The sequence below is a fragment of the Rhipicephalus sanguineus genome, chromosome 8, assembly GCF_013339695.2.
Source record: "Rhipicephalus sanguineus isolate Rsan-2018 chromosome 8, BIME_Rsan_1.4, whole genome shotgun sequence".
NCBI lineage: Eukaryota > Metazoa > Arthropoda > Arachnida > Ixodida > Ixodidae > Rhipicephalus > Rhipicephalus sanguineus.
The window spans coordinates 154,217,158-154,243,613 of NC_051183.1; the positions used below are offsets into that span (position 1 = coordinate 154,217,158).

Genomic DNA, 26,456 nt, shown 5'->3' on the forward strand with positions numbered 1-26,456 from the left:
ATGTGCAACTGTTACAGCGCCATCCTCTACTAAAAGAATGGTTGCCAGCTGGGCCAGCTGGTTCATTGCAACTTATGAAACAGCACGAAGAAGTGGAAAGGATGACGACAGAGACAAAGGTAAGAAAAAGAATGAATAACACAATCAGCACTCTTTACACTCAGCCGCGGTCGTCGTCCTTCCCCCTTTTTGCGCTGTTACATGAATTTCTACTCAAAGGTTGTCCTACAGATGACCTGGGTGTATGACACAAAAGTTACAAACATACTTTAAAAATTATCTGGTAAGCTTGCCACTGGCGATGCACCATCTTAACGGAACGACTTGTTTACCGGAAGTAGCTGCTGCAGGAGGCGAGCACGAGTCGATGCGCAGGCAGCCGGACATCCTCGACCACCAGGGTGACGTCGCTGTACTCGGGCTGCAGGCAGAGGCGGCCTATGTGCTCGGCCAGCCAGCCCACGTGGTTGAGCTCGCCGTACGAGGCCGGCTCGGAGGCCTCCTCGGTCGGACTGCAAGGGCGGCCCAGGGGGGCAGGCAGGCCACCAATGTCCGGGCAGTGGCTGTCCCCCATCTCAGCACAGCACACATCAAGCACAGCCCTGCATCTCGAAAGAAAGCACCACCTTGTCAGACCACCTTAGGTCCACTGCAGGCCTCTGTCCCAATTCCATTTTATGCCGACAAATTCCGTTACTCCCCACAGTCCTGCTTCTCATCTGTCCTTTTCATGACGTGACCTGCCAGGATTCTCTTACTAAGATATTGGCTACCCCAGTTCTGTGATCCACTCTGCTGTCTTCCTTAGAGTTGGATATCCAAAAATGGCAGGAAGGGGAAAATGGAAGCTTGCAATGAAAAAATCCAGAAACAGTGGGTGTGTGCTCGAGCCGACGTTTCGACAAGTGGACTTGTCTTCTTTAAGGTTGGAACTGATTTCCTTAGCGCTTGTGTGTATATGCTTCATACCCTCTCCTGCACAGAGGAGGAGGGGAGGGCAACTGGGGGGGGGGGGGGAGAGGCTGCCATGACGAATTGGGTGAATCAGAAGAAAATGAGTAGTCCACGGGGAAAAAATTACAAAAAAAGAAAGAAAGGGGAGGTGGGGGAGACGTGTCGCTGAATAATGGTTGTCAGAGGAAGCACCACTTAACAATGGTAGGTTAGAAATTCCTAGAAGGAGGGCTTAACTCACATGGGTGTTCGTTGTGTATGTACCATATCAGATGGATTCAAGAGCCCCCGTAAAAACAAAGGGACTGTCTACTGCTCTGAAAAATTTTTCTGATCATGGCGACAATGAGAAGATCCTTCGTCAGATCAGCGGCAACGAGCATGCTTTTGCACCATAAAAAAGGAATTATATTTTTAATTTGAAGTTGAAAATCTGAAAGAATGACCACTAGCGTCACCCAACAGCGATGTGGTCAATCTACTGGTACGACGAGAAATCCTCGCAGGTGGACTCATTTTGCTTAAAAACAAACATGTATAATTTGAAATTGTATTTTACACACTTGAGGCAGCTTTCGGTTGCATCAGAGAGTAATTCTTTGCTTTTTTTCCCTCACGCATCCAAAAAGGCGCCCGGTGGCGCCATCTTCGATTTTGTCTGCTTCAACTCATGCGCTATGCCATGCGGGCCTCCACGATCGTCGTACTATGCCGCTGTATTGTTGTTTGGGTGTCTTACATATGCTGTGCTCTTTTTAATGAATCAACTTGGCTTGGATTGTGCCAGCGGTGCTAAAATAAACGCATAGACTGCGATTACAGCAAAACAAGTGTTCTGTAATCGTATAATAAGGCTTCATTTACCCGCTGGCACGCTGAAAATGACTGTTACATTCATTACGTTAGTGTTCAGCGAAAATAAAGTAATCCTACAGAAATCACGTGTGCTTTTTGTTTTAATTTTTACCGGCACTACAATAGTCATCGCGTCCACCAACCAGTGTTGTGGGCATGTTTCACGCCAATAGAAGACCGAACGCAGATAGAAAAATTCTGTTTTAAAAATTTCTACTCACTTTCCAAAGAAACCGCTGCAACGTTGGACATATCAGACGATATGCTTTCTATTGCGGTACAGAACAGGAAAGCGATGAAGGACGGTAGACAGTCCCTTTAATACCTGTTGGGTGGAGTGTATTGAACTTGTGAATAAGGTATGACTCTGTATATTTTCTGTCTCTTGGGGACCGGAAGTTTGAAGTATGTAAAGCTTTAGATCATCAAAGTTGTGACCTGCTACATTAAAATGCTGTGTCACTGCGTTCCGTAATTTCTTCGGCGTCTCCGCGCAATGCCCCTTTAATCTAACGTTAACAGGCTGTCCCGTTTCGCCAATAAACCGTTTGTGACATTATGAACATCTGATCATGTAGATAATGTTTGAACTACTGCAGCTAAAACTAGATTTTATATGATGGACGTAATCACTTCAGGTGCTTTCAACTATAACGTCATCTATGCTATGTGGGCAGTAGAATGAGGATTTACTTTTGCATGCACTAACATGTCCTTAAGATTCCTATTGTGGCAATACACGACATTTGGTACTTCGGGAAATGCTTTTCTAAGGCGCTCGTTGCTTGCCAGTATTAGATGATACTTATGGAGGATATTATTTGTTTGGGAAAGCATTCGAGGATTTGGTTATAAATGCTGGCGGCTGGTTGGGCTGTGCTACAGGGGCTCTCTTAGCTAGTGTTGATTTCCTATCTAGTTGACATGCTTCGTTGTAGATGTTGTTTAGAGCATCTTGCAAGTAATTTCTTTCAACTAATGTTTCCTTTATGTTGCTTAAGTGGTGAATGTAGTCACTGTCGTCGCTACAGATCCTTCTGATACGCCTCGCCTGTCCGAAAAATATCCCTTTTTGCAGTGTCTATCCATGTTTGCAGTGTCTATCCGTGTGTTTTGCGGCGTCTATCCGTGTAACTCTTGCTCTTCTGTTGAAGCTCGGCTACCTTTTGGCGCAATGCTTTAAGTTCCGTGCCGGGTTTCTGGGAAAACTTGCTAGTTTGGGGAATATACTGAGTATGTGCAGCGCAATGGTACAAAGAGAAGAGAAGACACACAAACGACATAGACTGGTGCTGTGCAATGCTACGAAGACAAGAGAAGACACACAAACAACATAGACAGTGCCAGTCTATGTCGTTTGTGCGTCTTCTCTTGTCTTCGTACCATTGCGCTGCACATACTCAGTATATTTCAAGACATGTACCAACTCGCCCATCAACGGATCCTTTTTGGGGAATCCCCACCAAGTCGAGCTTTGTTTGTGGCTGTCGGCCATATAGAAGTAACGCTGGTTTCTGACCAATCGTAGCATGCGGTGTGCAATGGTACACGCCCCAAGGTATTCCATAATGGCTTCTTTCAAGGGTCGCCGCTCTTGCAAACATACTTGGACATATTCTTTTAGTACTCTGTTGAATCTTTCCACTTATCCATTGGCTTGTGGGTGATACACCGCAGAGAAGGTATGCTTGATCTTCCTGTTTTGCAAAAACTGCTCCAACTCGTTGGAAGTGAACTGCGGCCCATGGTCGCTGACCAGCTCATCAGGGTAGCCTTCACGGCTGAACACGCTCCGCAGGAAACGTTATTCTTGCAGTCGTGACGTTGTGAGTAAAGGAGAATTTGGGCCATTTGCTGTGGTAGTCCACAAGCATAATTGCAAAACGAGATTCTGGTGATGCATTTGCAAATGAACCCACAGCACCTATGCCCAACTTTTTCCATGGTGCCGCCGGAAATTCCACTGGTTGTAAGGGTGGCACAACTGACTTTGCCATTTTGTCTATGAACTAACAGACAGCACAGGATCTAACCATTTCTTCCACTTGCCTAGCCAGTCCCGGCCACCGGGAATGATCGCGAAGCCTCTGCTTTCTCCTACAGATTCCTGGATGCGACTCATGCCTTCATGAGATGGTACCGCAGGGATGACGGAACCATGAACTGGTCACCTTAAAGAAGTAGACCGTCTATGATGGACAATTCATTTCGGATACGGTGGAAAGGAACAACTTCAGAAAGCAGAGATTTACTTGGTGGCCATGCTGACATCATCCAGCCAACGATCTTCTGTAACACGGGATCCTGCATGGTCTCAGTGACAAACTCTTGATGGGTCCCGCATGTCGAAATGAGACATACTGTTTCTTTCACCCTGTCACATTCTGTTGCTTGAACCGATGCTTGCTGCAACATTCTGCAAAGAGCAGCTGCTGTCACATTCTCTGAGCCCTTCTTGAATTCAATCTGGTAGTCGTAGGCTAGCGGCCTAGCATGCCACCTGGCGCTCCTGAACGGTCGTCAACCGGCTCCTTCAGCACCCAAATGTGTCACCAATGCCTGGTGATCCGTGCGCATAAAGAATGGGTGCCCCCACAAGTACACTCTCCAGTGCTCACAGGCCCAGATGCAAGCTAGTGCTCATAATTCGTCTATTGAGTACTTCTTTTCTTGGTCTGTCAGCCGTCTGGAAGCAAAAGCAATGGTATTTGCCTTGGCACTGCTGAAGCACTGCTCCTAAGCCGACAGTGTTGAAAAACTATGAGCGCACAGAAAAACACGGACAACAAAAAGACGCACATATGCACACACGTAGGCGCTACTTCCAACAAAATTTATTCTTGTGATCCACTGCTACTTATAGCACACAATCAGCCCATGTCGATGCGCCGAACTCCCAAACCCCTCCAGATGACACTTTTAATTTGACGTTGTCATACCCAAATATTCAAACTCTTTTTTTGTTAGTGCAATGGACGGCATGCTTACGCATTTTTCGCCCATCTTTTCAATCTGCTCTGCCTCGATTATCTCTCTTGTCAACTGATTTCGATTCTTGTTAACAATTCTACATGTGTCAAACAAAGGCACACAGCCACACTTCTTGCAATGTATCCCTAAAAAGCCACCAGCCACGTTCTGGACATTGTACGAGTGCTCACGTAAGCGATCGTTGACGCAGCGACCGGTTTGTCCTATATAGCTGCGGCCACACGACAACGGTAGGCAATAAACAACGCTTTCAGCACATTCTACAAACTTGTTTTTGTGCTTCTTTTCACAGACGCATTTTCGCTGTGCTCCTGGAGCTGTCATCTTGCAGAGCTTCTTCAATTTTGTCGGGGCTGAAAAAACAACCCGCACATTGGCTCGCTGTGCGATTTTTTTCAAGTTATGGGAGACAGTGTGTATATACGGCAACACACTCATGCGTCGTCCGCGCTCGAACAAGTTAGTCGAAGGTTCATGTACACTTTTCAGGTCTCGCAAGATGCGCTCCGCTACAGATACGAGTACAGGCTGTGGATAGCCAGCATCAGTCAGTCTTTTCCGCTGCAATTCAAAGCTCAAGGAAACCGAGTGGTGACACGACTTCCTCAGGGCGTTCTTGAAGCAGAGGTTGGCAATTGCCCTCTTAACCAATTTAGAGTGTGCAGAATGGTAAGGAAGCAAGGGTTTATTTGCACGTGGCTCGTAATGCCAACAAGAGTGATCCTCCTTACTTGACAAGCATAGGTCCAAAAAACGCATGGTTCCATCTTGCGGTAACTCGTGTGTCACTTCTAGGGGTTTCAGGCTATCTTGAATAATCGGCAACAACGCTTGCACCTCAGCTTCAAACAGATCGTCATGACAATCAACAAAAAACAGAAAATCATCCACAAATCTAAACACTTTTACTACCTTAGTTCCCACTAATCTTTCAGCTAGCTTTTTACCAAGATGGCCCAAAAACAAGTCACTAAGGCGGGGGGCAATGCAGGACCCGATGTCAATGCCCTGTTTCTGTAAAGGCGGGGTATCATCCCACAAAATAAAGGTAGATTTCAAGTAGCACTGGAGAAGCTCCAAGAAATGCCCACACGACAGACCTGTCACGTTCTGGAAGCTAATGACACCATATTCATCAATGGCCTTCTCAACACAGAGTAACAATTCATTATGAGGAAGGGAGTAAAACAAATCCTTTACGTCAATAGAAAAAAATTGCATGCATTTTTCGTGGTTCGGTCTCATAAAATTAACAACTGCTTCCGATTTGTTAATCAGGGATGGGTCACATAGGGGTAAAACATCAAGCTTGGCCTGTAAAAACAACGCGACTGGCTTTTGCCATGTGTCATACTCAGAGATAATGACTCTAAAAGGCACACCCACTTTGTGTGTTTTTGCAGCAAAAAACACTTCTAGAGTGTCACGTTTACTCCCCTCAATACTCTTAACCAACTTGTCTAAATTGAGACGGTTGCAAAGCTTCCTAGCCTCAGCCTTTATCTTTGGAAGCACCACCGTCTTGTGACTGTCAAAGACAGTGGAAATGGCTTCGCCAGCCTTTTTTCGATACTGTTCAAAAGGGAAGATGGCAAAGCCGCCCTCTTTGTCTGCTGGCAGAACACACAATGAGTTATCGACTAGAAAGGTATCTACGCGCTTGATAGAAACTTTTGGAACAGCCATCTTACAGCGAGAGATGACGTCGAATCCAGCTGAGACAACACGCACAGCTGAGACAAGAAGCACGCACAGCTGAGACATGCACAGCTGAGACAAGAAGCACAAAAACAAGTTTGTAGAATGTGCTGAAAGCGTTGTTTATTGCCTAACGTTGTCGTGTGGCCGCAGCTATATAGGACAAACCGGTCGCTGCGTCAACGACCGCTTACGTGAGCACTCGTACAATGTCCAGAACGTGGCTGGTGGCTTTTTAGGGATACATTGCAAGAAGTGTGGCTGTGTGCCTTTGTTTGACACATGTAGAATTGTTAACAAGAATCGAAATCAGTTGACAAGAGAGATAATCGAGGCAGAGCAGATTGAAAAGATGGGCGAAAAATGCATAAGCATGCCGTCCATTGCACTAACAAAAAAAGAGTTTGAATACCTGGGTATGACAACGTCAAAATAAAAAGTTTCATCTGGAAGGGGGGGGGGTGGAATTATGGCGCATCGATATGGGCTGATTGTGTGCTATAAGTAGCAGTGGATCACAAGAATAAATTTTGTTGGAAGTAGCGCCTACGTGTGTGCATATGTGTGTCTTTTTGTCGTCCGCGTTTTCTGTGCGCTCATAGTTTTTCAAGATGGAATACCAACGTGCCCAAACCGCCGCACTGCTGCAAAGCCGACAGTGGACACATCAGCGGTCATGACTGTTTCCAGAGCCGGGTCAAACGTCTGCAAGCATGTGCTTGACAACAGTAATTTCATTTCTTCAAAAGAAGCTTGCCTTCTTATGTCCCAGATGAATGGCGTATCCTTCCGTAGCAGTTCTTGGAGCGGATTGACAACTTCGGCGTAACGTGTTAAAGGGACCGACAACTGCCCAGAATATGAAATGAGTTGACTCCACTGATGTAAAGATTGTCCGTCGCACTGACTCAAACCAACCCTGTTTTTTTTCGTGAGATATGGATTTATATTTTTATTTCTTAATTGAAAGTCGCGAAAAATGACGTGGCGCCTCTGGCGGCAAAAATACGAATGATCCGATGAAGACGGCCACGTGACCGTTTATTGCTGCACGCGGTCGACGATTTTCTTGTTAGTATTGAAATATTGTTCGTTTCTTTATATTAAAAGGTATTACTCCATAATAATGTACATATAGGCCTGCGTTAGTAGTATGCATTAAAGTGGCGCTGCCTTCACGTGACGTAATGATCCCATGCTCGTCAGCGCGTCTTGAGCAACTTTTCAGCGTGCTCATGCAAACGTGCACGTAGTTTCCAGGTCAATAAGATATTGGAGCGACATAGTTTTGCTACCTACACTTCGTCTCAGAAATGACGCGCGCTGCTACTCAGTGCGGCCGTGCATATTGTTATGACTGGCAGTCAGTGGCGAAGCGCTGACCATGAGAATTGGCGGACGAGGCATTCTCACACTGCTAGAACACCTGCATCCTTCCTGGAAACGAAATTCCTGGGACGGCGAGTGACCAACAATGGGCAGAATCTCGGCCTCAAAGTCTGGGACGGCAAAGCCGGAGACAATGGACCACCTGGGCTTGGCTTGGTACGCTGCCGAAGCCACCTGACGGGTATGTTTGGACGGGAGTCTCCGCAAACCTTGTTCTGCCTTCGGGGAAAGAACTGCAGGAGCAAGCACGTTCTACCTTCGGGGAAAGAACTGCAGGGGCAAGCACGAGGAACCTGTTGTCCTGCTTCCCCCACCTGCATGCCGTCAACCGCCGGACCCTTGCTGCTTCGAGTGGGCAACGACCCCTCAGCGACAGTGAAATGGACTGTGCCATGGTGGGAGGTGTCGTGTGTGTGATTGGTGGTCATCAAGAAGAAGCAGCCAAACTGAGGGGTTAAAACGACGGTGCTGAGTGAGAAATGGGGCTCTGAGCCCTCGGTAACAGGCTCATCCAATTCGCTCGTCGCTGAACTCTATCCTTGTCACGATGTAAATTGAGTGTACAAAAAGTGCCAGTAAACTTGTTATTGTTTTCCCATCTTGCTAGCATCAGTTCCTCAACCCGGAGACTCGACTACGCTACCAAACGGAGTCCGGGTACGACGCTGCCCTATCGTAGCAACAACCTGGTTGCCGAGAAGGGACGGATCCAAATACACAGGCACGACAACTAGTGATCAGCGCTGGGACCTGAAGCTACAAGCGACAACAACAGTCGGCCTAAGGGAATGCAACTGTCTCGAGACATCGATCACGTGTGGGTGAGTACTTGGCTTTTCCTTTGATGTGGACCAGGTTCTAAACGAGGGTTTTAGATCTGGTAGATAACTTTGCCGAGAGACTCAAGGTTACGTACTCTCGGATAGTTATTTTGGAAGTAGCGGGCACTCGGGACGATCATGGATTTACAGAAGCTGCAGGAGCCGGACTTGTTGCTGTTATGTAAGGAATTGGGGATTGTTACAAAGGGTTTGGCAGGAAAATCCATGAGGAACTCTGTGAAGAATGGGAGTGCATCAAACAAAAAAAGGAAGAGCAGCTCAGACAGCGTGTAAGAGAGGAAAGGTGTCGTAAGCGCGAGATTGAGATCCGCAAACTAGAAGTCAAGGCAGAACTCCTAAGGTTGAGTAAGAGGTCGGGCAGTTGTCCCCAGCGAGTGGTACCTCTTCTCGACAAGAAGGCAGAGTTCAAGATGTCAAGGTATATGCAGCCATATGTGGTATCAGGGGATATCGGCCTATATCTTGCTGAATTTGAACAAATGTGTGAGGAACTGTCTTTTGAGCGAGACACTTGGTCTCAGGGGTTATTGTCAGTTCTGCCCAGTGAGGCACTTGAGGTTGTGGCGCGACTCAGTGAGAAGGACGCGGACAACTACGATGTAATTAAGGCATCTTTATTCCGGAGTTTCGGAATATATGGTATAAGAGAGGAATGGCGCGCAGAACTCGAAAGGGAGAAAGAGAGACAACGCCGCACAGAACTCGAAAGGGAAGAAAAGAGGCGTGAGCGTGAAAGGGAGGAACGCCGCATAAAACTCGAAGCAAAGAGACAGGCGTTCGAGGAAAGGAGGCGTAAGCGTAAGAGCGAGAGAGAGAACAACGAGCGACAGGTCGCCGTTGGCGAGATCGCGCCAGAGAAAGGCCCGCCATTTCAGGAGAGCATGAAAGCAGAGCAGGTTGAGAATGAGGCCTTGGCCGGTCTAGAGTTAGGGACAATTCCGAAAGACGTTCCTTGCGTGGACGAGGTTTGTACCAGCCGCCCTGATGGGCTCAAGGAGGAGCTGGAAACCTTACTCGTGCCTCACAGGGACGTTTCGGAATCATCAGAATTAAACACTGTTAGCGTAGTGGCTGACAATACCAAGGACGCGACGCTTAAAGGGTTCGGCGATACCGTCGGTGAGGGCTCAGGTTCAGATTTTATCAGCGCGGACGCAGATAATTTGGCCCGACAGTCCGACGCGGCGGAGAATTCGAGAGGTGTGAGCGAGATAGAAGGTGTAGCAGAAACACCAACGAGCTGCACAACTCCGCATGTCGCGACCCGAAGCGATGATGAAGGCGTCGTGAGAAAGAATGTTTGCCGAAAGCGCAGAAAAAGAAAGAGGCGAAAGCGTTCGGCGGACGTTTCGGAACCATCAAAAGTAGACACGGTTAGCGGGGCGGCCAACCTTAGCAAAGACGCGACGGTCCAGGGGTGCAGCGATACCATCGGAGAGGGCCCAGTTTCAGATTTTGTCAGTGTTGAGACAGATGCTTTGGCCCGACAGTCCGACGTGGCGGAGAAATCGAAAAGCTTGCGCAAGAAAGATGTAGTACAAGCACCAACGAGCTGCACAACTCCGCATGTCACGACACGAAGCGGTGATCGAGACATCGAGAGAAAGGATGTTCGCTGACATCGTAGAAAAAGAAAGCGGCGGAGGCATTCGGCTAAGCGTAAGCTTAAGAAAGGTCCCACCCCGGCGCGAGAAAGACACAAGCGTAGGCCAACGGACAGTTCGTGGAATCGTAAATTGAGGCATTCATTCAGCCGCAAGCAGCGCGAGAGGCACAGAGGGAGAAAGCAAGGTGCGCTTCCACGACGGAAGGCGAGGTTGAGGACAGCTTCGGGAGAGCAGCTGTGTCCTAGTCGTCAAAGTCGAAAGACCAGTGTACGGCGGGTAACAAAGCACCGCGTGGAGGCGAGCACAAAGGGAGAATGGACAGGGCTTTCCCCCCGTTTCTGGCATTCCATTCGCCTTCCTGAAGGGAGCCGGCCGAAGTGCCGAATGATCGTGACTGTAGTGTGCAGCGGATAGCTCGTGCATGTTGTAGCCTCTGGCGAGCTAGAAAGCCGGCTGGACCGCGTCCCCATCGGGTACGATTCAAGCGAATCTAATTGAGAAAAGGGGAACGGTCAGTTCGTGTAGGTTCGCACGTGCGTGCAAACTAGGATTACTTATTGTTTTGTTAGGAATGTAGAATTCAGCAAGTTTATTTTTGTGTATTACGAGACGTGGTGCAAAGTTTTAAGTAGTAAAGGCTGAAAAGAATATCGAAGTTCATTTTCTTTAATCATTAGGATGAACTTCTGATGAAGGTGTTTTTAGCGCGAAAACTGTAATTGAACTAGTTTTGAAAGGTTTAGTCCATATATCGTATGCGTTCACTTTCATGTCGATTTGGGGTGAATAGGCATTTAAGGAGAGATGTCTGCATCAGTTTCCGAAATGAGTTTGACACTGAGCAGTGCAGTTTCCGTTACACGCTATTAGAACTGACAGGCATTTAGTGCAAGGTTTTAGCATAAAACCAATGCAAATGTTTGAGGTGCCTTTTGATGTGTATTGCACCTGGGGTTATATTTCTTTTTTTTGTACAATGTGCGTTGTAACGTAACGTAAGGATCAGCTTTTAGAACTTAGAGGGATTAGGTGAGTGGTGAATAGTACCTTGTGTTTTGCAACGCTATATGATTGAGAGTAATTGAAGCGCTCAGGAGAGCACAGCGGGTTTTATCAGAGGCGTTGGCATGGGCAGGTAACTTTAACCGAATGAACCGGTTAGAAAGCAGTGTTTATCCCATTATGTTTGTTCTTTTTCTTTCAAGAATTAGTTATCAAATGATCACACAAGCGGATCATTAAGCTTTCTGAACGTTGAGATGTGAGCGATAGTTCAGAGAGGTATGAGACGCGGTCGAACCTTTGGTTAGGGTTCTGACTGTAAAGGGATGAGATCGTTTTGCAAGTGCAATCGTAGACTATTTAGGTCACGGCGTAGGCCTAGGTTTTAGGAAACCTAGTGAGCTTAAGAGCTCAGGAGTAGCAGACTATCCGCGGCCCAAAACAAAGAAGGACGAGAGGGCGTTTTGGGGCTCGCTGGAATGCAAATTGCACACGAGTTTATTTATCTTTGGCCACCCCTTGACCGATGTTCTTCGCGGGACAGAACAGGCGAAAGTAGTCTAGGATGAAAAGAAGGAAGCTGCCTTCTTAAGCGTGAAGGCGGTACTGATTAACCGTCCGGTTTTGCGAGCTCAGGATTTCGACCGAGAGTTCACGGTCCAGAGTTATGTGAGTGATCGAGGCCTAGGTGCCGTTCAATGTCACAAGGATGACGAAGATAATGAACATCCCGTGCTCTACTTGAACCGAAGATTGAGCTCTCGCGAGATGGCGAACTGCGCTTCAGAAAGGGAGTGCACTTGCATTGTGTGGGCCATTCATTAGATGCAGTGTTATCTCAGAGGCGTCAAATTCAGCGTAGATACGGATCGTTATCCCCTTGCCAGGCTGCAAACCGCGACATCAAAGAACAGTCACCTTCTGAGGTGGAGTTTGATTCTTCAACAATATCATTTCGACATTAAGTATAAGAAGGGCAAATTGAATGGAAACGCTGACGCGCTCAGCCGCTCTTTCTAAGCAAGTCTGGGGTGCTCTTCCCAATGTCTCGAAATTGATATTTGAGGTTTTTTTTTCTTTTCGTGCAACTGTTTGTTTGTTTGAGTAAAGTAGCACGTTTGGCTTCTCAGCATAAGTGAGTCCTGAGAGTTTTGAGTGTGAGCTTTTCGTATAAAGCTAATAATGAAAGTTTGTTTACCAACCCTCTTTTGGCCTGGTTTACTCGGAGGCGCCTGAGTACTTGCTCTTCATGTGGTTCAGTTTCAGAGAGGCCGAAGAATTTGGGTTGCGACTGATCAGACAATGCTTCAAGCGAAGACGAGCTTTGGGCATTCAACGGTGGCGAATTCCGTCGACCCATCGAGCAGTAGCGGTGGCTGCTACCCTCCGTTTCTCCACTGGCGAGGGAGGAAGCTGTTATGACTGGCAGTCGGTGGCGAAGCGCTGACCATGAGAATCGGCGGACGAGGTGTTCTCACACTGCTAGAACACCTGCATCCTTCCTGGAAACGAAATTCCTGGGACGGCGAGTGACCAACAATGGGCAGAATCTCGGCCTCAAAGTCTGGGACGGCAAAGCCGGAGACAATGGACCACCTGGGCTTGGCTTGGTACGCTGCCGAAGCCACCTGACGGGTATGTTTGGACGGGAGTCTCCGCAAACCTTGTTCTGCCTTCGGGGAAAGAACTGCAGGAGCAAGCACGTTCTACCTTCGGGGAAAGAACTGCAGGGGCAAGCACGAGGAACCTGTTGTCCTGCTTCCCCCACCTGCATGCCGTCAACCGCCGGACCCTTGCTGCTTCGAGTGGGCAACGACCCCTCAGCGACAGTGAAATGGACTGTGCCATGGTGGGAGGTGTCGTGTGTGTGATTGGTGGTCATCAAGAAGAAGGAGCCAAACTGAGGGGTTAAAACGACGGTGCTGAGTGAGAAATGGGGCTCTAAGCCCTCGGTAACAGGCTCATCCAATTCGCTCGTCGCTGAACTCTATCCTTGTCACGATGTAAATTGAGTGTACAAAAAGTGCCAGTAAACTTGTTATTGTTTTCCCATCTTGCTAGCATCAGTTCCTCAACCCGAAGACTCGACTACGCTACCAAACGGAGTCCGGGTACGACGCTGCCCTATCGTAGCAACAACCTGGTTGCCGAGAAGGGACGGATCCAAATACACAGGCACGACAATATGCACAGTTACGTTTTCGATTACTTGGCTTGGCTCGTGTATCGAGAGAGTAACGACGCCGGGACAAGCCATCCATGAAACAGGCGCCGGCAACCTTGAGCGCAGGCGCACGCAAGTCTGTACAAATACCGGGAACGTGTATAAAGCCACACATCCCATTGTAGCAGCTTGCTATTTTCAAAAATGGTTGGAAAGCTCAAAATAAAGGTGGTTAAGCATAGTTACAGTGACATCCTGCGAAAGTAGAACAACGACAGCTTTCACTAGGGCTAGCGGCATCGCTATCAATTCTCAGTGTTGCTGGAGCAAGCCTCCATGCGTGTTTGGAGCCTTTCAGATCGAAAAATACTGCTTATAAAATAACTACGCGCCTTTCGGATAAACCACTGCAGCTACAAATGCTACGAAGGGTGAGCTTCCTGTCGCGCCGTAAAAAACTGGGTCGAGAAAAATCAGTTGTCGGTCCCTTTAAGGCGTTTATTTGACGGCACTCAGCGATGACACGCAATGGCGGCAGTCAGGTCAAAGCACGGACTCTCAGCGTGAGCAGCGTTCTTCCAGGAGGAGCCAAAGAGGACGACCCACTAGAAGGCACTGGAGAGCTTAAAAGGCTTCACTACAATTACCCCGGGTAGAAAAAGGGAGCCACCCGGCGACCTAACAGCTTGTCACTATGAGAGGGTCATAGCAGACCATGAGGCACTCCACGTTGCCAATTTCATGTCCTCGACGGCACATGTCCGAAAGCCATTGTCCGAAAGTCAAACCCATTGAACTCAATGGGTTTGATCAGGTAGTTGACCGGGGATGCACGCTCAAAGACCCGGTAGAGGCCTTCATATTTTGGCAGTAGTTTTGAAGAGAGGCCGGCGCAGTGGTAGAGACAGAGAACCAAACAAGCGCTCCAGGGAGGAACGTGGGCTCAGAAGTGGTGGTACCACCGCAAATGTTCTTCTGCCGCTCTTGTTCATGCGTTGTAATGGTCTTGGCAAGCTCGCGACACTCTTCAGCAAGCCTGGCTGTGGCAGAAATAGGTGCACACTCAGGTGGATCAGGCTTGTATGGAAGGATCGTGTCGATTGTGTGCGATGGGTGCCTGCTGTACAATAAGAAGAAGGGCGAAAAACCAGTAGTACTCCGAAGGGTGGTATTGTAGGCGTAGGTGACAAAGGGCAGAATGGCAACCCAATTTGTGTGATCAGCGGCGACATACAATGAGAGCACGTCGCCGACCATGCGGTTAAAGCGTTTGGTTAGGCCATTCGTCTGCAGGTGGTAAGCAGTAGTTTTGCGGTGAACGACGTTGCACTCTTTGAGAATGGCTTCGACGACTTCCGACAAGAAGACACGACCTCGATCGCTGAGCAGCTCCTGGGGTGGACCGAGGCGCAGCATGAATCGCTGGAGCAGGAAGGAGGCAACATCATGCGCTGTAGCCACTGGGAGGGCAGCAGTTTCGGCATATAGTTTAGTATAGTATAGTACGTATATTATAGTATAGTTTCACCGTAACTGGGCGTCGGCCGTCGATAAACTGAACATCGCTGGGATGCGCCGTCTTTTATACGTCACGCATCGAACTTTCCAGCCTTATCACTGGTGGTCGCGCAAGCTCTGGAATAATCTTGACTATTCGCGTCATGTACGCAATCTTAACAAAATGATCTACTACAATCTGGAATCTTCTCGGACATTCTGGCACGCTTTGTGCAAGGCGGCAGCTACACGTGCAATGGGCTGGTAACAAAACATAGAAAGCAAGAAGTGTGTGTGGCATTGCCTCCCTCCGAAAAGGCATCGTCCCGATGCTTGTAACAATATGTAGGCGGCACAGCCGCATCGAAAGCCTGGGGTCTGGCGACGACTGCGGCGAAACTAAGTGGGCCAGCCACAGGAATCACTGGGGGCGGCCTGGCTACAGCTTGCGTACACTGTAAGCTTGCGTGTCGCTTCATGGCACAGGCACTGGAGGTGGCTGGTGGTGTTCAGGAATGACCTCCGCAATTTCCTGCTGATTTACCAGAAACCCAACAATGTGCCTTGGGTGCATGCACTGTAACTCCTTGTGTCATGCGCAATGCACTTTTTGTATGCATTTTCTTTCGTCTAGCAAACCTTCATTTGTGAGTGAGCACTTGTGGTGTGTGTTGCCCTTCTTTGTCCTGTGTCGTCTTCTTGCACTCAAAGTTTTATATGAGAATAGACATTGTGACAGCAGTTTGTCTTTGTGGGCTAGATACAGTCAAACCCGACTATATCGATGTCGGGTAAATCAAGTTATCCTTTATATCGAACTATTTTCGAACATGGCAATTCTTTAAAATCTGTGCAGAGGAATATCTACAACTACATCGAACAAAAACAGCCGGAACACTTGATATCGGGCAGTGCAAAACCCCAAGAAGTTGGCTTTCACTCACAAATTTTTGGCCTTTCTTTACAAAGAGAACTTTTCCACATGTATTGTAGAGACCTGGCGGCGGGATTAGGAGGGCGCAGCGAGGGTCGAGTAGAAACTACCGCTTCTCATCACATGTTCTCCCCCTAGATTTCTCGTCGTTGCACTGCCGGCCTATCGTGCGAAGTAGCCGTTTGCTTCTCCGCTCATTTTGTTAACGTGATGTACACCGTAAAACTGAAGAACCTGCTGTCCTTCACAAAGCTGGTGATCATCAACACAGTTGAATGTGTAGAAGTGTGCCATCACCGCTGCATACAGCATCCCAAGCACACTGAGTATGATACTAATATCGAGACAACCCGTGCTGCTAAGATCTTTGGTTGTAATCCAATGTTGAAGTCCACGCGTGCGACCGCAAGTATGGCGACTGCCGCGCTAGCGCCCCTTACAGATGACGTCATGCGAGTAGCTCCTATACAAACAGCGCATCACGCATGGCACAAGGAGTTACAAGACGTACAACCAAGGCATGCGTTCAGTATCAGTTAATAAAATTGAATTCTTTGCCATGCAGAGATAGAGATGGTCGGCTTACACACAGTGCTGCGTTCTTTGCGCTGCCGCGTGTTCTGCTGGGGGTGACGAAACAAGATGACCGTGCTTTCTAACAGGAGATTACATTAGCATGTCTGACAATGGGAGACAAGATGAAATGAAGGCTCACCATTCAGTGAACTTCAATGTTCTCTAAGGTGTGTGTTAGCACATCGACCGGTCTGGCCAATGTAAAAGTGGCCACAGCAAAGAGGAATCTTCAAACCACTCCTAAACAGCCATTTACAAAAGTATTCACGTGTCTTTGACCACATTTTCCTTTTCCCGTTGTAGACCCCTGCGCCCTTCTGTGCATTATGGAGCAGATACGACCAAGCTTCTGAGGTGCTGAAAAAATTACCCTCAATCCATATCTCTTACGTACATTCTTCAGGCCATGCGACGTCTTATGAATAGCCCTGATTTCTTCATTAGTGGAAGGAGGAGAGGGGGCGGTGTCTTTCTATAACGATGTGCATAAGCTTTTCGCACACCAATGCGAAGAGGTGCAATGGATACCCTGCCACCTTGCAATTAGCACACAGAGCACAGAGGCAACTGTTCAGCCTGTGCATGCAACTTTTATCTAATACCGCACGTAAGCCGGACAATACAATTCTGCATTTCACAACCTTTGAATGGGCCAACGTGAAATTCAAGATCAGTTTTGCAAAACGAGGGCTATACGGCTATACAGCAATGTTTTTGAATAATGATAAGGTAACACTGCAGCAGTGCATCTAACTGGGCTGGTTGGTACGTCATTAAGATTGAACAAACAGCTATAGACAAGGGACGGTGATCGAACGAACGCATGTCATTCTATTACTGCGCTGTTTGTTCCCTCTTAATAGGTATCACTGCATTTTCATCTTCAAGCAACGTTGACACATGTATAAAGATGTTGGTTGTAATCATAAAAGCTTTTTTTTTTCTCCAAGAAAAAGAAGAAAATACCGAAACACTACACCTTTCCAATGTTCCATAAACGGCAATTACTGAGCAGCCCTGCGAGAACGCTGTTTTTGGACGTTGCGGGAACGCAACATTACAAAGGAGACGTTAGGCACGCTTTGTAGCAAACATAAGCATGCTCGTAGATGTGAGAGCACAGCGACCGATGCCCCCAGTGGCACGGGCCGATCGCTCAGTGTGCTGAACAATGACACTGTTTGCTCAAGACCCTTCCTGACACGATGGCAAAATGTCCGACGACATCAAAACACCGACTGAATATACCGTATAAGCACAGTTTCAATCAGTTGTGCAGGAGCACACAGCGCGTGAAGGGGATGTGTTGAAAGGCCTGGACGAATAAACATTGCGTTGGTAGTCAGCGCCGCTCTCACTTCTTTGCGTATCTGCCGATCTCACTGATGTATGCACTACCTTCTCAAGACATTAGCCGCCTCGACAGAGTTCACCGGGTTTAGGAGCAGAGAGAACACATCAACACGACACGATGGCACGGTCACAGCAAGGCACGGTCACGCGCTGCCCGAAAGGCCGTTGTTTGAGTGATGCGAGCTAGACTGCGGTGGCGCTCGGTCGGAACTTTTTCTCGCACAGACTCTTCGCAGAGGCGCGAGGCAGTGCTAGACGCGAGAACGCGTCAAGGCGGCTTTCGGGGATGAAGCCCAACCATGAAGCATACAGACTGATCGGGCCATCGAAACATGACTAGACGCTCCGTGGAACGACAGGGCGACGCCGCTGAGCGTACAACTGGACGAGGCACTTACCATACGAATGGCTGAATGTGTTGCCGCAAGACTAAGTCCGATACAGGGAACCCCTTTCGCACGGCACTCGGCACACGCACGACTTGACGCACCGCAGAAGCCTCCCGAAAAAAAATTAAAATGCGCGAAGACAAACATGCCAGCCTCACGACCTCCTCTATAAACTTACGACCTGCTCACCGGCGCCATCCCTACGGAGGCGTGTGGAGCTAAAAATTGGCGTGTAGGGACTGGAGGTACCGCCAGGTGCCGCCACAACTTTCCCCCATAGCAGACGACGCACGACCGTTGTGGTGCACTCGTGTGTGCGCGTTCCTCTCATTGTTCTTCTAGTTTCTAACGCGTGGATCGAGCAATCCACTGATTTAACGTCTCGAAGCAACATTCTGGCTTTGAGAAGCATCGTGGTGGATGGCTCCGGGATGTTCGTTACCGGATCTCAATCTCTGCGCGAGCGCTTTTGCGTCCCCATGTAAATGCAGGCAAACGAAAGCAATATGCGACACATAACCCAGAGAACGTAAGCCTTATTTCCTCACTTCATTTTGTGCAGCGGCGCCTTACCTAACCGCTGTCTAGCAGCCGCAAAAATAATTCGTTCGTGGGCGAGACGGTGCGATCTCGTAACAAGTTGAAACCGAAGTTTCTACGCAAATGAAGATGACATACGTGTACGAACGACGAATGCGATGACCCGTGTAAGTTTTCAAGACCTGCCCGTCGGCCTTAAAGTATATCGTTGTCATACTGTGCACGGATGACGACAGAAGGGCGCAGTTGTGCTATCGTCTGGGTGCTTTTGGTCTAGCAGACGTCTAACGACGGAAGCGTGCGACAAAACCGGCGGATGATCATAACGTTGTTACAGCAATTTTTCGCACGTACAAATATTATCAAACACAGTTTATTACAGTTATGGCCTCTGTTCGAGCGTCGCTGGCATTGCCGCGTCTCACACCGGCGATGCGACCACGCTTTTACTGCTGGAGCATTCACATACAAAGCGTTACGAGACAACAGCTCTTGCGTGCTTTATTTCCAATAACGATGCATAGAAACGCGAGTTTCATTTATAATCTAAAGCATGCTTTTTAACTGGCTAAATCACTTTGCACTGTCCCTAGTTATATTCCGCGAACTTTTAGCATTAACCCACATGGTATTTCCCACCAATGATGTACTATGCTGCCTGGGGCTTCAGCTGCCAATTGTTTCCTTCACATCATCATAGGCGTGCGCAGAGGGAGGGCAGGGGGCGCCCCCCCCCCCCCCCTAGTCACCTAAGAAGAGGGGACGCAAAGTCTGCCCAATACATTGACTTAATAGGGGGGGGCACCACGATTTCACCTGATGCCTTCACCCTTACAATAAAGTGCTTAGCAGACAAGTCCCTTATGACCGCTATAAAGCCTATAAATGTGCATAAATTGCTTGCTCAGCGCCAAAAATTGGAATTTTCCTACAAGTTTAACGCTCAAAAACATTTGTACGTGGCTGTATTCACACTTTACAATGGCAAGAAACCGATAAGTAAGCTTATATGGTTCAAACGAATGTCTTATTCCCAGAATCAATGGTACATTGCAGCACCAGTAGTAAATAATAATCTAGTCCAAACATTGCTTTTGAAGCGTCAGATACCAATACAGGAAAATCTAATCTGCAACGGAAATGTTGATACCTGCAAAATGCAGTTTATTAGTGCACAAGAACATTAACACTGCAATCAACAATACCTCTAGTAAAAAATGTGAGCAGTACAACCAAGGACATAAAGGAATATATATGCACATTCTACCTAACACCCGGCCCACGCTTTTCCTACAGTCCATCAGCATTCCATCTGCAATAACTACTGGCAGAACTAAAATTCAGCCCTGCTTAAAGCAAAATACTGCCCGAGGATCCAGTAAACACTGCTTTTGGGACCAGACAAAATCTCCCAGATATCGAACAACTTTCAAATATCTCAATGCAGGTGTGGAATATCCGATGTCATTATCATGACCCGACTATTCTGTGTCCACTGCAGGGTAAAGACCTCTCGCAATGATCTCTTGCCCCGCCTTGCACACGCCAATTCCGTTTTATCCCTCAATTATCAATTTTTGAATTTCATCAAGCCACCTAACTCGGCTGTTTACCTCGGCTGCGCTAGCCATCCCTCGATATCCACGTCGCTCTCGCTACACGTTGGTTATAGGTCCTGTGCACTACGTTGCTTGCCCAGCTCTACTTTTTTTCTATTAAAGATAGATGTGACAAACGATAGCCTTCGAGTGCCACAACGTCAAGCGAACGCATGCACGCACCAAGCAGAACAGCGGTTTGGCGGCTGCAGCGATGGGGGCAGAGCCGTCGATGGGGAGAGTCTGGCGAATGGGCGGGGCAGTGACGTCGCGGCGCGGCGATGACGCTGTTCACGTCACCGCCACGCCTCCGCTCCGGCGGCGTCCGCCATATATAGTCTTTCCGCGCGACGGGCGCACGGCTGAGGCTATGTACGCGCTGTTCATTCGTGAAATCTAGCGCTCCTAAACAAATTGCGAAAGCGAAATTGTGCAAGAACATTGTTAGACAAATTTAATGAAGAATATGGAGTGAATTAGGCGTGTCCAAATCATCGTGAAACTGAGTTGTGCACGCCGATTCGAGTCCACGACGTTCTACGATACACGCTGTGCTTTTAGAGCGCAGCTCTTAGGCGTCTGTTCCTGCGCTGTTCGGCATCGCCGTTGGCGTAGTCGGCGTAACCGATAGAGCGAACGAGGACGAAAGACAGCGAACGTGGATTCTGTCGATATCACGAGCCACTGGCCTCTAACATCGCTTTCTTCCTCCGTCATGCGTGCTCGCCCTTCGGTCGGAGCTCGTGCGCGTGCAGGGCTGGTGGGTGCGCTGCTACTGTCTCGCTTGTCTTGACGGGGATGCCGATGACGCCTGCAATCCACAGAGTGGCGCGCGTAGCACTCCAGCACTGGCAGTTTCTGTGGCAATATGTAACGAATGTTCCAACGCGGATAGCCAGAAATTCAAACACAGTTCGCGTTGCCTCAACACAAAGCTGCGCTCAGAATTCGCATGAGGGAGTATTGTGATCATCGGTGACGTTTCGAGCTATGAAGACCTGTGCGTCTTGGTTTTTTTAAATGCGAAGTATTTCTTAGCGAACTTCTGCGACTTTGAGCGTATCTATTTATCTACCTATCTAGCCGCCTACGAATTTGTGCTCTCCTGGCCGTTTCGTACATGGGGTGTATACCAAAATTGGTATGGCGTAATGTGACTGTATGACAAACGTAAATGACTGGTCATAACATGAAAATCATGACATGCATGTCATGTACAGCATGATTCACATGCCACAGTATTGGTGCTCTTGCGGCCGTTTCGTTAATTTGATATATACCAAAATTGGTATGGCTTGACAAGAGCGTATGGCGAACATAAATAACAGGAGTTATTATGAAAATCATGACACGCATGTCATGTACAGCACGACTTACGTGCCACGCTCATGGTGCGCTGGCGGCAGTTGTGCTAGCTTGATATACACCAAAATTGGTAGTGCGCGACATGACTCTGTGACGAACATAAATAACGGGAGTTAATGTGAATATCATGACACGCGTGTCATGTACAGCATGACTTACTTGCCACGTTCATGGTGCGATGGCGGCCGTTCCGCCAGATTGATATACACCAAAATTGGTATTGCGTGATGTGACTCTGTGACGAGCATATATAACAGGTGTGATTTTTGGAACATGTCACGTGACAACTGTTACGTGAGATTCATTGCATACCGCGCTGGAAAAGTCTGTGCAAGTGTTCTGGCAGCAAAGCAGAAGATAAAGAAGAGGATGGATTGCGTGCCGGTTCATGATGATGACAATTTTTATTCGCCACTAACGGGGATTCTCCAAGCCTAAACAGCTCTGCTTTTAAAAGAAACAGAGATACCAGCGCACGTAATTGTATTAAGCGGCTTGGGGATCACGAGCCCTAAAATTCCCTCTTAGAGAATTTTAGTACCGGGACCCCAAAGTGCCTTGCGTACGTAAGCCCCTTGCGTTCCTTTGTATAGTCCATGGGGCGCGGCTGCGTGTACAAGAGACGTAAGAGGGTGAATAAGGAAGCGGCTTGGAGTCCCCGGCACTAAAACTCTCTAATAAGAGAGAAAAAAAGAACTCACAGGGTCCCTTATGCATTCGCCTAAGACCACTCGAACGCGAAAGCCGTCTTCCTTTTCTTCAGTTGATGTATTGTTCCTCACGCCCCCCCCCCCCCCTCGAAAGCTTTGTGACCTAACATTGTTTTGCACTGCCTCCAAGATCGGAGGCACTGCAATCTTTCTACCCCACATCTGGTCATGAGCTGACGTCATCGCGTGAAGTCACGTTATTCGACGTCATGATGACGTCACAATCTTTGGTCGTATGGTCACGTCATTACGTGATGATTTTTGACATCCCTCGTGTTGACGCCGCCGACGCGGGACGCCGACGCCGCGGACGACGGCGGTCAATTTTCGCGTTTGCTGAGGCATCTAAGGTTTTCGTCAGAGCAGGTGCAGGGCCCCCCTTAGGCGCGTGTTAAATGAAAACAATACCTCGTTCGGCTAGTCTGATAGCGGACATCCTGTTGGTTTACTTTACAAAATCATTTTTCTGCTCAACTTCTTCGCGCTCTATACTTCCTAATCACGAAATTTCATCGAGCACATGAGGGCCCCTTGCTATAGTAGAACTTCCTGCACGAGCACAGACATTGTGCGCTATACGTGCATGACCAAAAAGCGCAACGCACATTCGCTTAGCACAGAGGCGCAGATTAATTTACATGCGCGAATTAAGCGTGAAACTGGTAGCAAGTACACAAGAGGCAACACAGCGGTAAATGACACCATAGGCTGACAGCCACAGAAACGCAGACCACATAACGTACAACACATGCCAGGTAACCGCCGCAGCTGACGCGCGGCGGCACTAACCTGCGATATCGAAATAAATCTTTCCCTCACAACATTACGGTAACATCCCAAGCTCGTGCTCAGAACGCGCGATAAATTACGTAAACGCAACACATCACGCTTGACACTTATAGCGTGATCGCTGCAAAATTTCAATCTGCCCAAGCGATCGAAACGCGAACCATAAAACGCCTTTTTTTCAGCGTGACAAAATTATTTTTAAAGTTTGTGCGCCTGAAAGGGCCCCATTGCACAACAAATAATAAGTTTGTGTTAATGGTACGCTGTTTATAATACCAGCAATATTCAAGCTAAATACTCAAGTACGTATCTCGCATAGCACGGAGCAGTCGGTCGGGGTCCATTTGCTGCGTCTGATGTTTCTGATCCAAAGGCGTCGTCGCTTCTTTTCCTTCGGAAGCCTAAAAAGGCGGAAACCCTGAGCTCTGCTGTTTGAACAGCCAACCGCGCAACAGCAGCCCATCGCACGCAACAAATTCACGCTTGAATGCGAGGAGCAGTCGCCATGAATACGCGCGGCTTCGCACAAGAGCTTCGTAACCTACGCGCGCTCCTCAGCGATCGTGTAAGTGCGGCGCGCCGGCGTCTCTCCGTCGCGGCAGCGCCGGACTCCGCGCCGCGCTGTCTGGCGCTGTCGCCACTGCCGCCCGCCGCCGCCGGCGAGGAGAGAGGGTTTACGTCACGAGAAGAGGGCGGCGCTGGGGCGGAGCTCGGAGAGCGGCGAGATGAAACAATCGCCAAACTCTCCCGAAGGGTATATATGGCTCTGGATGGGGGTAAGTTGTGGCGCCAAGGCGTGCTGCGGCACTTTGGAGAACTAAAAAAAAGCAAACAAGCAAAAGCAAATCTGGCGACACGGGTAGAGTGACCTAGAATAGGGGGAGTGTCCAAAGCGCCGGCTCCCGCGTGGGCCTTTTGCCGTGAACTCCCGCGCCGCGCCGCTGCTGCGCCGGACCCGTTAGAGTTACTGTATATGCTACCTTTAGGTAGCAGAGTTGCGCATCTGTCTTCCAACGCCGCTAGCAACCATGCATTGCGGAGAAGCTGTCGCTTGGGCCAATTTTTTTATTTCTCGACACCGCCGCTGCAGCGAACTGAATTAACACTCGCCATCGACAGCCAATGTTTATTGCCGGTCTTCGACACGCCAGACAGGTTAATCGGCGTCACGGTAGGCATGTCGCTTGCAAGAACGAAGTGCGACTTCACCGCATAGCTGTGGTTGCTAGCCGGACCTATGCGCAACTCTGCTACCTAAAGGTAGCATATACAGTGACTCTAGGACCCGTGGGCTTTCCGCGCTCGGGAAGCGCGCAGAAAGCGAGGGGCGTCTGCTACGCGCTGTAGTTTTTTGCGCCGCGTTTCCACACAGGGCACTTGAAGTCTACTTAACTTTAGTAATGCGGTGCGGAATGAAGCTTATCCATCTTTAAGCGTTGTGTTAGTGCTGGGGCAACAACAGAATGCAAAAAATAATGTGTCAAACGGCATCAGCGTGGCCTAGTTCCGGTCACAGAGTGCGAGAACGTTGGTGCGTGTGTAAAAACGCGCAAAATGGACACGCACAAGCAAAGAACGAAAAAAAAATCCTATTCGCACGAGTAATCGGTCAATAGCATCACGCATGCACGAATTAAGAGTAATAAAAAAAGTAAATTGCACGCGCAGTCAGCTGAAGTACTTGCGCGCAGTGACTTCACGAGCTTTTTACTTATAGTCGCCACTGGTTTCTAGCCATATGCACACCGCTTTATTTGACAATTCATTAGCCTCCACAAGCTCTTTATTATGTACGGAGCACAACGGGAAGACGTAAGGGAAACAAAAAAAAAGATAAAAAAGAGTAGAGACGGTCATACGACCGCAATGCTGTTGGCTTATTTTTGTTTCTGAGGTAGCGTGCAAGAAGGCTCACCGTGCGCAAACATTTGAAAGAAAAGCAATGCCAGGTAAACTATCCTTATTCCACAAGTTTTTGCATAAAAGGCGTAATATAGGAAATGCTTTAAAAATATCCAGATAAACAAAGTTGCAAATGTCCCCATTCTTGCTGTACAAGCTGCCTGAATGAAAATACGGTAAGAAATATATATATATATATATATATATATATATATATATATTATCGCATGTTGCATTGGATCGCTGAACGTCAGTATGAAACGTTCGCGCGAGATGCGTGCATTGCTTAAGCCTGTTTTCACTTTTCTCGGAGGTTAACGTTCGCCCGGTTCCGAGACTTTACGAAAAGATGTGGACGAGTAGTTACATAAGATACAATTGTTTCTGCGGCAGTTGAGTGGGCGCCAACAGGGCACCCGACCGCAATTTACCACTTTTTCCTGATGACCTCAATATAGCGTCCACCACAATTTCGTGCTGAAGCTCCGGAGTGCTTGAATAGCGAGTCTTTTCATCTCTAGAATATAAAGAGATGACCAGACGGGTAAAGCAAGCCTCTTTTGTCCCGCAGACGCGTGCAATCAGCTGCTCTAAACTGAGAATCACCTTTGTTTTCGGGCGATCGCTCGTAACATGAAGCGAGGCATACACTATGTTGCACTGTTATCGTTTCATTTTCTTTGGTTTGCCTTTTTTTTAACGCTAAAGCCTTAGATGCCTCATCAAACACGAAAATTGACCGTCGGCGTCCCGCGTAGCCAACACGAGTGATGCACAAAATCATCACGCGATGACGTCGACAGAACTTGTGACGTCACTATGACGTCATTCAACGTGACGTCATATGATGACGCCATCACATGACATGGTCGTTTTCCATTGCCTCCGTGATCGGCCCCCGATGTAGGCAATGCAAAAGCAGGTGAGGTGCAGAAAGCTTGCAATGCCTTCGATCCTGTGGGCAGTCCGAAACCACGTTATGTGCGGAAAGCTTTCGGAGAGGGGCGAGGGAGGATCAATGCATCGACTGACGAAAAATATGGCTTTTGTTTTCGAGTCATCTCCGGCGAATGCATAAGGGACCATGCTTTTTTTTTTTTTTCATGTAATTCTTTCGCATACATTTTACCTACGCGGTCAGTTCTTCAATATGTATCGGTAAGTCTCACATGTTGACATCGATATTGGTGACCACCACGTTTTTTATAACCTGACAAAAACAAATCGTCAGACCACACATCGTCAGAATTATTTCTGGCTGAAAGCGGGTTTGCACGCCATACACCATATTATTATTGTTA

General features: G+C 48.2%; 1 protein-coding gene across 1 annotated transcript in view; it reads right to left on the reverse strand.

Annotated features, from left to right (window-relative positions):
• The window catches only part of LOC119402410 (BTB/POZ domain-containing protein 9), a 133,128-nt gene extending 114,746 nt beyond the window's left edge, over positions 1–18,382 (reverse strand). Inside the window, exons 1-2 of the mRNA XM_037669549.2 lie at positions 18,261–18,382; positions 333–602 (exon numbers count right to left, since the gene is read on the reverse strand). Of these exons, the coding sequence (XP_037525477.1) occupies positions 333–574 (242 nt within the window). The 5' untranslated portion in view covers positions 575–602; positions 18,261–18,382. The remainder of the gene's footprint in view (positions 1–332; positions 603–18,260) is intronic.
• Between the last annotated feature and the right edge of the window lie 8,074 nt (positions 18,383–26,456).